Here is a 16682-nt window from a genome sequence, read left to right on the forward strand (position 1 = left end):
GAAATCCCCAGGAGATTGGATTTAAAAGATGTATATTTTTTTTCCTGTGTGTATCAGGGCACAAGACTTTTTATACAATCTCAAACAAAGCTGGGAAATTTAGTTTTTGCAGGATATGTTGTTTTTGTCTTTGGAAGCATTTAAATCTGAACTTCAAGTTATAGATATAAAAGCTGCATAATATTAAAGTTCTGTATTCATTATTATATAATTAGAGCGGAACTAAATCCTGTTATACCCACCTGTCCCTGCTGTGGGCATTGCCATCTTGTTTCTTCTTCTTTTCCATGTTTAAATATTTGGCCAGGCCAGAAAGATATAGGTCCCACACAGTAGCACAGGAGTTTATTAACTTTTGGCAGTTGCAGAGGATATGCTGGGTACCCCAGAAACCAAGGCTTTCAAATGAAGTAATGTTAATGCCTCAATTAAATCAGAAGTTTCTGTAAGCTAAGACTAGGGGAAGAAATAGCAGCCAGTTGGTTGTACTGTACTGTTCATGTGCTAACAAGTAACATGCTAAGCAGATGAAGGAGGACAGATGAACATATCAGTCTGCTACTCCTCTTTCATAGTTCCGTCAGGCTCAAAGATGGGCAAGACCTGTAAGTGTTATAAATGCAGCAGAGAAAAAGAAATAGGTCCTCTGACTTTGTTCAGAGACTTGTGTAAATCTCAGGACTGCATGAAGAGAAATACAAATGTCTGGCAGGTAAAGTTGCTAGGGTAACTTCCATCTGTGTATTAAGCTTTACAAGAGTTTACAAGCAGACATGGATAGAGCAATTCTGATCACCCATTTTACTCTATCCAATGATGGACATACAGTTATAGAATTGCAGCCATAAAATAATGGTATTCCCAGGCACAAAAGGCTCTATGGGATCAGAGCTGCCATAGTTGAGGGACTTCAATATTGTAAGATTGGTAAGATTATCCATAACCTCATCAGCATAGAGTGGTACGGTGGAATGATGCTATTCTTACATCTGTATAGAGTATATTCATTGCCCCATTTGTCACTCATCGGGACATATAAGAGGAGGAACCTAAGAGTACTGGTAGAATAAGAACGTGCTTGCTCTGCAAAGAGAAAGTAAATTAATAAGCGCACAAAATGACCGCTTTATCAGCTCAAAATCTGATTGGTTACGCTATGTACACCATCCAATGGTTCTCACCTGATAATTGGCTAAGGGATAATATTGGACGAGAATCTGGCGTGTGTACATCGCCCGTCGTCCATCCGAACAACTGTCCTGGCAGATCCACAGACGATGGACGACAAACAATCCTAATGCAAGGGAAGGGGGAGAGCGCACAGCAGGGTGCCGCTCTGTTATTCCCCCTCTCCCCTCCCCATAGAGCAGAACGGTTCTGTATGTACAACACTCGTTCATGCATCATGCAGTGCTAGTCGTTGGAAAGGATCATGAAAGATCCTTTCCAATGACAATGATTGCACGTGTTTACCCAGCTTTAGTCAGGCAGTGCAAATAAGATACCTGTGATGAACTTATTCAACAATTGTAAAAACTGCACATGACTGAATGACATATTTCAATTCTCTTCAGTTTCTATGTTTTCCATTGGTTTTCTTAAGATGCCCAGAAGCAAGGGAGTGGTTTTTGACTACCAAACATGTTAAATTAAAATATCAATCATGGGTATTTATCACTTACCTGCAAACATCATTTTCTTGTTCTTCTAATCCAAACTGGCTATCGAATGTAAGCTGTATCCTCGTGTTTTCGGCTGAGTCCAGAATCCATGTCAGGAGTAAGTTTCTCGGGTAACTGTTTGGGAAGCGCGGGCTGCTTATGCAACCATTGCCCACCACTTGAATATTTTCTTCCTTTCGGTAGAGTCTAGTAAGTAGATTACTCTCTGTTAAAACAAAAAACAAACATCAGTGTCATTTTACAGATTAATATTGTAATATATACTACAATGCTTTAAAAGGATTTCTGCTAATAACTGTAATAACATCATTTTGCTGGTGGACATCATCCACTACAATTATTCAGCTGCAAAGAATTGAAGCTTCTTGTAAATCTAAACTCCAAGGCAGATAAAAATCACTAGTGTTTGGCCAAATTGAGGCAAATGTGGATTTTTATAATTTATTACAAAGAAGAAGAACTGAATACAAAGTAAGCCCTGTAAATAGGGTAAATATTAGAGCTTTGAAACCCCATTCTCAAGGAAGACAGCAAGCAGTGTTCTCATTTGCTGGTAGTTGTTAAGGGAATTCCCACCCCCTAAGAGCCAGCAGTCATTGGGAATGCAGGGCACAGCTTATCTGGACTCTAAAAAAGGCAAAGACTATCATGTCCCAGAATGAAAGACAACACAATAGACAGACAAAACAGATCAACAACAGGAAGATCAGGGAATACGGACGAAGGTAGAGAGAGCAATTATTAGATGATTGTAAATTGGTCTTAATCTAAACATTAACACCATTATCCAACAAAAATGTATTTATCTGATAATAAAAAAGCTTATAAAAATTCATTGCAGGAACACGTTTTGAATATTATGTGAAATGGGTTTCAAATCATTTGGCTAACTGTGACACATTGACGTGCCATTAGTTGTGAATGCCCACCCAAGGAAAACATACGATAGAGGTCACGGCAGACCAAGATGTTCTGCCCTATTTTTTGCTGTTTAATTTTTTGCCATGTCATGTTTGAAGGTTTTTTTTTTGTGTTCCAGTATATTGGCAGGCCAAGTAAAAATGAAAGGATTGTATAGGTGTGAATCCAGCATACATATCAGAGTTTGCATTAACAGCCCCCTCCATTCCGTCGTGTTAAAGAAGTCCAAATTCTAAACAGCATATTCAGATGTGTTTCAGCAGCAGTATCCTATGATTTAGCTTTTTTTCATCATATGCTCAGTTTAATTTGTTACGTTTGTATTAGGTTTACTACAATGTAAAACTACATTCAAGGTAATTAAAATATAGTGCAAACACATTTTAGAAAAGCTCATACTGCATTAAAAAAAAATCATAATTTGTTGCAGATTGAAGTGCAGTCTGACATGCTATACAAAAAAGTCTCCTAACGCCTGATTGTCAGCATTGTTCTCGTATCTGCTTTTGTCTCAATGTAATGTCATCCATGTAACAAACACAACTCCTTCTATTTCTACAGTACAGTTAGTATTGGTAGCAGTCATTATACACGAATAATCATATCCTACAGGGTCCATGAGAAAGTGAGGCCAAGTCAGTTTAATCATTTCAAGAACTTACTTTTAAACAGGAGTCTGTTTATAGAAATAATAATGGTGTGGCAAATCTACTGATCAAAATTTGACTTCAGTTCCTTTTTTACCATATTATTTATCTCATGATCTTAACAGTTATTCCCCTTTTCTCTTACACCTGCAATGACCTGCAGTGTTTTCACAGTATTTTCACCCTGTGCAGAGGTGTCGCCATTCCTAATAACTCTACCTACTTATCAGAGCAGGACATGCATATAGCAGACTGAAAGGAGAGATTTTTTAGAGTGATCTGCATTACTTCCACTAGGAAAACTGACAATTTCAGGAATCTATTTGATGATGATTTAGGTCGAAGAATATAATTACAATGGAGGAAGAAAAAAAAGCTAAAAAAGCTACAAGAGAAGAAAGGAGGAGATAAAAAACACAGGGACTTCAGGAGGTAAATTTCATGATCCAGTGTTAGGAGCTCAAGGACTTTCTGGCAGATCAAAAGGTATTTTGTAAACTTGTAGTTTTTGGTATATTATAGGATAAAACACATGGAAATGTGTACGTATGATTAAGCTGTACTACATATGTTTTTTATTTATATAGTTTAATTTGACATGTCAGCAAGAAATAAACAGCTATTCCCTGTTCTAAAACATTTTCAGATCAGCAATGATAGTATATATGTTTTTCTCATGGTAAGTTTTGCTTTAAGGGTCAACATATTTTTAGACCCTGTTAAAAGCTGAATTTTACATTATAAGACAGTCTGTCTTACACTGAACAAACTGAGCTCTTTGTAGATGTAAGGATTATTTTAAATGAATTGCTCTTCAATAGAGGGCAGGCAGCAGGAGAACCGAGAATATACTTGCTGCTACCAACATATGTTTAATGGGGACTTCTAGTTTGCCAACACAGTCGCTTTAGTTTCTTTCTTTTTTTTTTTAGTCTTCATTTTTCTTTATTGCAGCATGAAACTTTCTATTTCAAGCTTCAACTGGAGAAGAATTTGGCGTGCAGCACAATGAAAGCAATAATTAGGTTTATCTTTTCTTTTGCCTCTACAGACACATCTTGTTTTTCAACCTATATTACTTTTTATTAATTTTTGCAGGAGAAGGAGAAAAATTCTGCTGTGGCCTTCAAAGTCCCAAAAAGATTTAAAACTAATCTCCGAGTTCATTAAAAATGCATTGAGGGCAATAGTGAAGCTCCAGCAATATTTGAAAAGATTGTCTTATCCGTGTTGTCAGTTTTCAGAGATATCATCACAACAGTCTAAGACAGGGGTCAACAAACTTTTTTGGCTACTAGGCCACGTTAGGAGGTCAAGAAGGCACACTAGGCCGGACTCTCTCTCTTGTCCCGCGCTGATGGCTTCGCCCCCTACCAGGAATGCCCCTGAAGGTAAATCCCTCTTCTCCGCAATGTATACGAGGAGAGGGATAGTCCCCTTACCCCGGCGGCGGGAGTGTTAATGCCGGCCGTGGTAAATAGGGAAGGGAGGCTCAAGAGCTGCATGTGGCTCCGGAGCTGCGGGTTGCCAACCCCTGCCGGCCGAGATTAGGCTAGATCGACCAGGGGGGAGTTAGGCCGGAACGGACCACTGGCTAGGCCGTATCTGGCCCAAAGGCCAGAGTTTGCCTACCCCTGTATGTACACACATGCAATAATCTTTTACGATCATTTCCAACGACAAAAGATGGCACTATGCATGAACGAGCGCTGTACATACAGTGCCGCTTGTGCTCCATGTAGAGGGAAGAAGAGAAAGACAGATTGGCACCCTGCTGGGCTTTCTCTCCTTCACCTTCATAACGATTGTTTGCCGTTCATCGTTTATAGATCCGCCAGGACGTATCCATGAAAGATGAATGACAAGCGCTGTACACCCCCCAGATTCTCACCCAAAATCACCCCTAAGGTTCCTCCAGGGTTTTCTTTGGGTTTCTTGAGCAATGAACAGAAGGGGACTAAGTCCTCTTTAAGATATGAGATCTAGATCACCGCTATATGCCCCTGGGAGCAGTTTTTAGAATCAGCAGCGTTTGATGAATGCTTTGTTGTGCGGTTGAGCATTTTTATGGTGTGGTGAACTGGTGCAGTCAAAGGGATTATAAGCCATCTCCAGTCCTCAATAACTGCACTGCAACCACAAATTAACTGCAGCTCATTGGTGTTGGAATACTCCCCCACTGAAGTCAAAAGAAGCAGCTGGACTGGATGACCAGAAGCTACATATTACATCCATGAACCATACCACAAACCATGCCAATGCAAACACAAATGCATGAAGGTGGATGGACAAAGTAGTTTCCAACCACGTCTATAGAGTTGGGAGCATAATTCAGCATGTGGTAAACCCCGCACATGAAATTAGCCTAAGGGTTCAACTACCATAAAATGTTTGATCAAGGCTGGTCTTAATGCATATCATCCATATACCCCATACAAGCTTCTCATTAAATAAACAAGTATGTGGCACACGACAAGGATGACACCATACAAATCCAAAAGGCAAAATTGTCAGCACGTGTGGTTCTTTGAAAATCTTTCAACTGTGGTTCCGTACCAACACTGTGTTACTGTTCTGTTTTGTTGCCTGACACAGTGTCGGTTTAGAACCACAGCAAATAGATTTTCAAAGAACTATGAGTGCTGACATTTTTGCCTTTTAAATCTGTATGGTGTCACCCTTCTCCTGCACCACACACTTATTTATTGCCCCGATCAAGAACTGACACCATCGCTTGAGTCATAAAACTACAAGTGACCATATTGCAGAATTTTTTATATGATCTCTATATCCACCCAGTCACACAGTCAGAGTTTGGTTATGGCTGAACTTTACCTACAGTATGTCTATGCCTTTTTTATTTACCCCTGCATATCCCTGATTGTGCCATTGCTTTAAAGTGAGAGGCCTGTAATATGCACGTTACTTTTTGCCATATCTAAACTCCTTTACAGCAGCAATGCTTTAAAAACAGATGGCAAAGTAAAATGAGAGAAAAAAAGAAAGGTAATTAGGATTACAATTGTAGTTTTATTGCATTCTTGGAATTTACCTTTTAGAACCAAGTAAGCGATTGATGAAATGACCCTTTAAACTGTTATATGAAATGTGTCTCTAATGAACACGATTTATGTCTTTAGTTTAGGTGTAGACATGTACTGCGCAATGGACTTATTGAGCCAGTTAGAGATATCCACATCACTCCATGGCACCGGCTGCTTGTTTTAAAGTCAGATGAAATCAGTGTAACAACTGGCAACACTTCAGTTAATAAGGAATAAAAGGGAATCCAGCATTCCGGAGGATGAGCGCTATGCTGATGAGGTACATCTCCTTCCAGCACTGTGGAGTAACACTTCATTCATTATAGTGATTACAGATTAGTAAATCGTTTTCTCAGGTTTGATTTAGGTCAGTTGACTTTGCAAGACTTTCTAAACAGCTTGATATGTTTTATTAAATGCGCAAAAGATAATTTAAGATTTTTTTTTTCAGCTGCAGATTTTTCTTTGGGTGCAGAACATCTTGCACAATATTATAAAAAATAGAAATAAAGAGAAAAAAGGGAAAATTATTAAATAAATTGACAACCGCTAAACCACAAATGCCTACAGTTCTGAATATAACATCTGAGAAGAACATTGGAAAATAGTTTAGTTTATTATTTTTTTTTACTTTTATTATTTTGAAGATTCACAAATAGGCTTCAATTATCCAATCATGTAAATGGTAAAATCCTATTTACTTTAAATACACAATCATGTGCAGATGCTTTATACATGATTAGATCATTTTTGTAAGTTTTTTATTAGAGAATCCTCTTATTCTGAAAATAACTCTATTAATAAATCAGCTTTTTATGTATTCCCTTGAAAGCAGAACTACACTCAATGTGCATTTATAATAGAGAAAACCTTAGAACTGCAAATTCAAAGCCTACAAAACTATTTTCTAATGTTCCGTTTGCAAGCATATGTCTGAATACATTTTGACTAAGATTAGGCCTGCTGACCACAGTATCCTGCCCAACGAGGACAGTGTCATAGAAGATTTTGGCAATGACTTGCTAGATTATCCTTTCTAAACCATTTTACCCCTAAGGAACCATTTTCTGGTCTAAGGTATTCAGGTCCAAGGAATTCTGTTCTTCAGGAATTTTCTGGTCTAAGTGAACCTCTAAGAAAAACATATGTTTTGGAGGCAACGAGAAACAAGAAATCTCAAATCAGTGACCAGTGGAAAAAAGTCCCTCTACACTGGTGGCTGGAATACCACTTTTTTAGATACCTAAAAACAGAAGACAGCCACCAGCACTCCAAAGTATGGGATTCTTGCTTTGATATAATAGCACTGTCACAACATAATTGAAAAACCAATGTTTTGCAGCCTGCGTAGGGTCTGTTCCTTTAGACAACATAGTGACATCATACCTGCTTCGTGTGGCCCAGAAACATTGGTTTTTCAACCATATTGTGACAGTGCTTTTACAATTAAGCAAGCATCCTTGGAGTGCTGGTGGCTTTGTCTTCTGTTTTCAGTTGAGTTCTACAAGGCACTATGCACGGTTGTCACTTCAAGCTCCCTTTCTCTTTTACAAGGTCTCTTTGCTGTATAGAGTTTAATCCTATCACAGACATTGTATGGATACCTAAAAATATCATTAGTGTAATGGATCTGGTTCTACCAAGTGGTGTTGAACACAGAACTATGCAGGCATCATCAAATGGGAGTTCCATTAGCCACAGTATGACGAACCCCTTCCAACCTCTTCAGGAATCCTTGGGATTCTGCAGGAAACTGGTTGGAAATGGTTGTCCTGAATCGGCGGTCGCTAAGCGGTGGTCTGCCAGAAAATTTTGGTGGTCCACAGCTCTGGCCGGTGCGTACCCGAGCGGGGTCAAAATTTTATTTGAGTTTAATTCCACCTAATGGCGGCCAGGCTTTGAACAAACACACTTCAAACTTTCTAGATGGATAGGGACAATATGAAATGTAAGTGTAAAATTGTATAACAAAGTAACCGCTAAATAAAATTGTAAGCAACCTTATGTATAAACTAGGATTTAAAGAGGAGTCATCTGTGATTTTTTTGCATCACACTTTATTGACTTTGTATTTTGCATGAATGTGATTAAGCAAGATTATGATTAAGGACAATGTATCCAGTAAACTGTGAGCACTTTACATTCTGCAGTTAAGCCGATCATCAACTAATATATCCTTTCTGGCAGAGGGATGACATGTTTTAGGTGACTGGTGCATATAAATTCATTACACTAATATATCTAGAGCATAGTTATAGAACATATTGATCCTTTAGATTTTTTTGGCTGATCATTAGCAAACTTCAAAGAGCTGAGCCTACAGAACAGAAAGACGTTTAAAAGACAAGAAAGCTGAATCCATGTCAGGGGGAAGTTCACCTTGAAGGCAGACATGCCAAACATGCACTATTTACTACAGATTCTTAGTCTATTCAGAAGTGTAAATGGATTTTCTATGCTTTTTAGTAACAGTATAACACATAAACTCCACTAGAACTGCTGTGAGTACAGGCGGTGCAATGGCCTGGAAAATATAGGCTGAATGTCACCTGTGCTACTTCTGTCAATGTGGGGATCATGGTATTAATGTGCTTGCAAGTGTATATCATACCTCTTCTGTGGGTGGCTTGGATCAGAAGCCTCCTTACGTACCATGGTAATATTTTGTTTGCAAAGGTATGTCATGCCTCTTCTGTGCATGGCTTTGATCAGTAGCCTTCCTACGTATAGGAATTTAAGGACTTACCCTTCATTCAGGGTATTAGCTCTAACCTAGGTAAATAAGCATGTAACTATAAGGTAAATTATGGGCTTATACTCACAATAGGGCTGACACTTACCATGGTGAATCATCTCTCTGCAAGAGATAACTCACTCAGCTATATGATAACTCACTCAGCTCAGCTCACTCAGAGTAAATGTGGTGATATTTCACTTTGTAAAGAATACCCAAACCAGTGCAAAGAAATTTTTAAAAAATACGACATTTCCAAGCACGACTGGATAGTTGAAGTCAGCAGAGCTTCATCAGCCTATGATAGCAAACCATATTCCATATTACCATATTCTTAGTAAATCAAACTCAATATAATAATATGCAACTGTGAGACAAGTACTCCCTAGGACATGACTAGGCCTCTGATTCAGTGATGCCATTGCAATGTTTTTGGGACAGCCTCTTAGTAATAGTAGGGGCATTAAAGAATAACTTAGCCAAAGAACAAAAATGAAATTTACTGCAGGTTACCAGTTCTAGACCAGTCCTGTACTAGACTAAAGGGGACCCTATTCGACCCGTGGAGTCAAAATAAGCAGCTTGGCAGCCCTCCGGTGCACAGAAGACTGCTGATGTATGGGCAAGAGAGGGAAACAGCACTACGGGCAACAAGATGTGGGACAGAGGTGAGGAGCTTTGGGGAACAATGGCAGGGCCAAAAGTGTCACGTTGCTTTTGGTAACCATACCACAATCTACCACAGCCCTGTGCAACACAAAAGGGTCCCAACCTTTCTCATTTAGTTGAATAGGAGAAGGTGGGGCCACAATTGAGCAATGTAGATAACCAGTTGTTAATAGCTCCTTGTTTTCTTTTTAAGGCCAAGAAAAATATATTTAACTAAATAAAATACCTGGTGTTCTAGACAGGAGTGCAGCGTCCTTGCCACTTCTTATATAAACTTCTATACCAATAACACATCAAGTAATGAAAATAAACAAAGCAGATGTCTAGCCTAGATAACATCCATGGCTGGCTCTAAAGACAGAATGAGCGTGTGCTGTCTTCCTAGGACAGTATGCTATTTACAGATGCCATACACGATACCCATCAAAGCGGATCATGCAATAGCAGATATTTAACATACGAACATGGAAAAGGAGCTTAAAATAGGGCCCAAGGACCCAATCAAAGAAGTTTACCAGGCAAGGTTTGCATACCACTAACTGGGGAAATAGTGTACACAAAACCCCTCCTTTTCAAAAGGGGTGACCACCCATGTGCTGAGCACGTAAAAAAAATGTGTTTCCTAATCTGGGTTCTGTGAAATCTCTGGTTTCTCCACAGGTTGCAAGCAGTTCCCTGAACCATGAGCAATATTTGACCTCGTGGATGTGCTTTTTGGCCATCTGTATAGATGAGCAAAAAAAAAACAAAAACAAAAAAAAAAAAACATCCAAAATCTCCTAACTACTACCTACCATAGTACCAAATGTGCAGAGCGCTGGGATCTCTTTCAGAGAGTAATCAGTCAGTGGTACCTCACAGTGATTAAATTAGCACGTTTTTCAGACTCCAATTCCTGTGAGTGTTGGCGAGAATGTGGAGACTTGTAATCCCTACAACATATTTTATGGCAATGTAAGTCAGTATGGACCTTTTGGAACCAGGTTTTCACATTAATATCTGAGATTGCTGAAATAGTGTTAAAAGCCCAATCCAGAAATGGTAATACTTCATCCTAATATGGATGGAATTTATGATAGGAGCAAGATTAATTGCTATTCATGTACTATTAAGTGCTAAACTGGTAATCGTGAGGAAATGGAAGAGTACTGATATACCTAACCTTTCAGATGTGATTCATGACCTTATTGCCCAATGTTTTTTAGAAAAAAACTTTGCCATAGCTCATAACTGTTGAAAACAATACTTTAAACAATGGGAGATGTGGTTGCATCACTCAAAGTGTGTTTATGATCTATAATTGTATGTTAGTGATACTCATACTATCTGACAATTGTTTCTGTTAATAGTAAGTTGTAAGACTAGTATTATGTTTATATATAATTGTGTAATGTGATATTCTTTTTTATTTTTACCTATTCTTCCTGTTCATCTCTATTCTTCTAATCTTACTTTTATCTTTTTCTTCTTTATATGTTTTCCTTGTTGGTCCTATTGTGGACTCTTTGTATATTTGTTAAAATTGCATAAGTGATATATGACTACCAATGTCTATGCAAATTGTAATTTGAAAATATTTTAATAAAGAAATATTGAACTTAAAAGGTATTTTAAGGGCCCCCATTTAATAAAAAGCTTTAGAAAGGCTGCTTTTGAGAGAGATAGCAGAATATTTGCTAGATTCCTATTCACAGTAACAATGCATCCACTTTGCTTCAAACTTTTGCCAGCATTCTGCAAATTGCAAATGCTGGTGACTGTCAGTGAGTATGTGCCTGAACTTACTAGCAGCTTTATGAATAAGAACTTCAATGCAGTGACAGGTCCACCTTGTCATGGCTGATGTTCTTAGTATTCCTTGAATGTGGGTATACAAGCTATTCATTTAAATTGTTAGCAGAACAAAATTTGATGTTAATCAATGTTGAGAATTATAATGTTTGCGGTTTGAACATTTGGAAACAATATAGCAGTCCAAAATAAGCTTTGGCTGCATATGTAATGTATAGTCTGTACTAAAACTGTCTGCACATAATGACACAATTACCTTGTTTTCCTAACTGTGACATACACCAAAAGCTTAAAGGGAAATTACAGTTGTATCTTGGTGGAGAGGTCTGCATGGCTGGTATGATCAAGATTGTTATATTGCAAAGAGCATTGGCTTTTGGTTAGGGCACCAGACAGGTCAAAGGTAAGAAAAAGCCTAAGAAAACCTGTAATTACTATTAAAGAAACATGGAGTTATCCTTATATTTTAAGCAAACCCTTTTTCAGGTGGCCCTGGGTGTCTAGGAAAAGAGGGGTTATATGCATGTAGAGTTCTCCATTCCCATCCATTCCAGACTCCCTGCCTTTTCTAAACATTGGGGGTTCCAATGTTTAGAGACAGAGCCACTTCTCCATATAGGTCTAAATAGGATTGGAAGGGGGTGTATGTTGGGGAGTTAAAGCCTGGAAGCCCGCTTTGCTAAGATTCTCTTTTTCTTGTCACTAAGCCTTTAGAACAAGGTCTGGTAAAAATGTATGTGGAACCCCACTTTTTTGTACCAGGGAAAACTTCTAGTAAAAAACTTCTAGTATTTAAAAAAACCGCAAAGAGGCCATAACAACCAGCATTAAAGTTTCTTCTCTCTCTCTCTCTCTTCATAGAGTTTATCATCCTCCCCTTTGTTTCCCCCACAAATTGACACTATAGCTACTCCGTGCCTCTCCATTTTTAGTAACAGGGCTAGCACATTCTAAAAACCTATTATCCCCCCTCGAGTCCCTGTTGACCACAGTTGAAAGGTCAACAGAGCATTATGGGTCCTTTAAAGTTCATCCCCTTGAATGTCTGCATAAGTTTAATGGAATGACAAACAGCAAAAGGTTAAGTCAGTCCCACAGTGGGATCAAACTCGGACCTCATCCATAACTGTAATTAGTAGCCCAAATGCCATCTACCTTTTTTAGACCTTTTAAAACTATGAAATTCAGTTACAGACCAGCAGTATGAATTTGCAGCCAGTGCATAGGAGATAACCTGATCCGAGTTTATCCTTTTGCTAAGCCATGACAATTTCTTTGTACATGCTTTTAACAAGTTTAATGACATGAAAAGCTAAAATTTCAAAGCAAAACTTCAGCATTTCAGACATTCTCCATTAATATATAGTTAGGCTTAAAAAATATGAGTTCTTGAAGTTATTTATAACTTCTGAGATATGACTTGTGGGTGAAACAATTAAATTAAATCTTATCAAAATATAATTTGCAAAACAAACACAAACGAGAAATAAATCTTTTCCATTTACTCCTGAATATCATTTGAAGAATGCTTTTCAGATTCATATCTAAAAAATCTGCAGAAAGCATTGTGCCGGAGTCTGTCTATGTTCTAACCATATATTAAGTGCTGCTGGAAAGTGCATTAATCATTGAAATGAATTTGTCTTTCTGATTAGCTGCATCAAAGAAAAGATGATTTCATTAATTAATCTTGACTTGGAGAAGTGTTTGTTCTGCTCTGTGTAAACACAGTTTCATTCTCAAAATCATGAAGCCACCGAGGCACAAATAGTCTGTTGTGAACAGTAAAACGTAATAATCCTTGGAATACTAAATATTTTGACTCAATGAAGAGGAAAATAGGCAAATTCTTTTAGGTTTCCAGGGGAGGAAATGAAAACAAATTTAGACTCCCACATAACGAGGTTCGGTTATTACTACTGTAGGCAAATGAATAACCTCATTACCAGTGCATGATACACGTCGGTATATAGAATTGCTTGAGACCACGAAAGGTAAACCGCACCTAATTTTTATTGAGAAGACAATCTAAAAGATGTCTTTCAGTCTCATTTTTGATGCAATTATCATCTAGTGGCTTGCTGCCCTATTTTTTTGTACAAATTAATTTAAAGGGCCAGTTGATGCAAAAAGTGAGATGAGTTGGCTCCTAGCTTCTTACATGTTCTGAATTTTCCAAAAGAATATGAAAAAAAAAAATATTGCATAGGGTTTCAAAATTACACCTCCCACCAGCAAAAAATAAGGTTTGGGTGACTTGAAAGATTAGTGTATTATACTTAAAAAAAACTTAAGCTCTTTCTCTAATGGCTGCTGAATAACTAAGGATGTAATTTTCAACAGAGACAGTTATATTTTAAATACCCCGTTATAATATTATCAAATACCTCCAATACCATTCCAAATTGGCACTCGGATAACACTTGTTTGTCCAAGTACCCATTTAAATTCGATGCCGATCCAAACGTCAGTTAAGTGACAGGTCAGGTCCAGCATTATGCTTAAAAAACCAAATTAAACATCCAATGGACTTAAGATTCTACTGTGAACTTATGTAAAAAAGTTTCACATTTTCATTCATGGCATCATCAGTCCTTTATGGGAACTCCAGCAGCCAAAACCGACACAGCTGATCCCCTTCAGAAACAGATATCACTGCAATTTACATGTTTTATATATATATATATATATATATATATATATATATATATATATATATCACCACTTTATATCTGTGTTAATATAACATTACACCTTGTGCTTACGTAATTACTGTAAGATTGAAAAGCTTGAAAATGATACACTGTTAATCGGAACACATGCTAAATATACCTTTTGAGCTTATTAACATTTTTTTAATTAAGTATTAGTATACTAATATAATATTAATTAATTAATATAATAAAAATTAATTTTTAATATAATATATTATAATCTGCTCCGTCAAGTTAGCACATACGTTACCAAGTGAATCCCTATAATCTAGAAATACATACGTTACCTAATTACACTCCATCCATGAATCCATGAGCTAGAAGCATATACATTACCAGATTGCACTCTTTCCATAAAATAGAAGCACATATGTTACCAATCACTCACTAAGTATTATCTTAAAACACATATGTTACCAAATTACACTCTATCCTTGATCTAGAAACACATATGTTACCATATACTACTCTAAGTGTGTGCAAATAACACATATGTTACCAAATTATACTCTATCCCGGTATTCCTCAACCAAGATTCTTCCCACGTACCAGCAATGTAAGAGGCATTCTTCCCACCAATCATCACCCTAATATATTGCGAGCTGTGGATATAGTATTTGTAGCAGGGGTTCCCTAAGACCTAATTGTTATTTCAAATGTTCCCTCAAGTTATAAAGCCTGAGAAACACTGCATAAATGAGATGTACATGTTACTAAATTATACTCTATGAGCCAGAAACACATATGTTAGTGGATTACACTCTACATTCCTTTATTATCCATAAACTAGAAGCACTTTAGTTACCTAATTTCACTCTATTCATGCTTTAGAAACACAAATGTTACCAAATGATATTATATCCACAGACTAGAAACACATATGTTACCAAATAAAATTCTAAACATATACCTGTCGCCTATACATTAAAATATACTCTAAGAGCTAGAAACGCATATTGCACTATACTCTATCCATGAGTTAGAAACACATAAATTACCAAATTACTCTCTATTTATAAACTAGAAGCACATATGTTAGCAGATTACACTCTGTCCATTAGCTAGTTTCCAGATTCCTTTTACACTGTAGGATTTGTGTGAACTTGATAACAGTATCAGTTACAAGATGATGATATAGAAAAGAGTTATGTAGGGCACTACAGATCAGCCAAGAGTCAAAACAACTGCTTCTGTGCAATGTGGTGGGTCTTAAAATAACTATTTCGAGCAAATAACCCTTATTAGAAAATGTCACAATTTGCATCAAACTGTTAGAAGAACACACATGAAGAAAAAGAGCTAAAAATCTTTAAAGATCAGCTAAACTTTCCTTCTATCTTAAAAGCCTTGTCTATATATACATTAAATGGACTGAGTTAGCCCCTGCCATAGTCCCTGCAGAAAGTAAACTCCACAGTGGCCACCATCATACCTATATATAACGTTTAATTATTTGTAAGAGCTTTTGATTTTCATTTGGCATAGGGTAGGAAAGGGTTTTATATTCATAAATTTCCATTACTGCCCTCTTGGGGAGATTCATCCTTTACTTTGTCCCGGTGACTATTGCCATTGAGACAGAAAGTGAAAGAAAATAAAAAATGATGATGTGTCATGAGAGAGGAAAATCATTTTCTATGATAACTCACTAAGGGAATTCTAATAAGTGAAGAACATTTTCTAAGCTGGTCATTGACATGAACACATAATGCAATATTAGTTTTAAACCCCACCCTACTCTTTTATTTTGGATATGGTCTCTGAAGGGTTCAAAGAAAGTACACCCAAGTGTGTTTATGTAATTGGTGGTCATATTTAAGGGTGAGAATCGTCTCCAGATATGAGCTTTTGTTGGTCACCCACTCAATTAAAACATCAGTACTACTGTATAGTTTCCCCTTATAAGAAATACTTGTGACTGTTAAAGAAGTGGAAAAATAATAAACTTATTTTCTAGATCAACTGGTAATAAAACCATGTTTCAGGAAGGATTCATAGAAACTGCTCTGCTAATGCTACTGAAAAACCGAGTTTGTTACACAGTTTACATGAAGACACAGCACCATCTACTGGTGTTACCCAAGTATAAACTGAGATTATTTTTCTAATGACTGTTTGAGGCTCAGTTATATTCAAGTATACATGCTATATTCTTTCTTTTGTTTAGCCATAGATCTGTTTTATTATTTACTTTCTATTGCATACAGATTATTCCTTAGGCACCTATCTATATTCATTTCCACCGGTCCTTTTTTCAAAAATGCTGTGATAATTCTGAAAGTTCATTGTCTTCAACAGTCAAAAATGTGAGCTTAAAGAACAGCATAGCAGTTCTACTGTACAACTAATATGTAGAAGAAGCACAGTCAGTATCTGTCATGATAAAATACATTGTCTTTTCCAATATAAAGACGGCTGCTTTAACAGTGTCAAAAAATCATACAGTTCCAATTACCTATAAAAGCAAATATCTCAAGTCC

General features: G+C 37.1%; 1 protein-coding gene across 2 annotated transcripts in view; it reads right to left on the minus strand.

The window, feature by feature from the left end:
• Nucleotides 1-16682, minus strand: part of PDGFD (platelet derived growth factor D) — a 148482-nt gene that overhangs the window by 85490 nt on the left and 46310 nt on the right. For both annotated transcript variants that reach the window (XM_072403122.1, XM_072403117.1), the window contains exon 2: nucleotides 1683-1887. In XM_072403122.1, the coding sequence (XP_072259223.1) occupies nucleotides 1683-1887 (205 nt within the window). The remainder of the gene's footprint in view (nucleotides 1-1682; nucleotides 1888-16682) is intronic.

Source organism: Pyxicephalus adspersus, chromosome 1, assembly GCF_032062135.1.
Source record: "Pyxicephalus adspersus chromosome 1, UCB_Pads_2.0, whole genome shotgun sequence".
Classification (NCBI taxonomy): Eukaryota; Metazoa; Chordata; class Amphibia; order Anura; family Pyxicephalidae; genus Pyxicephalus; species Pyxicephalus adspersus.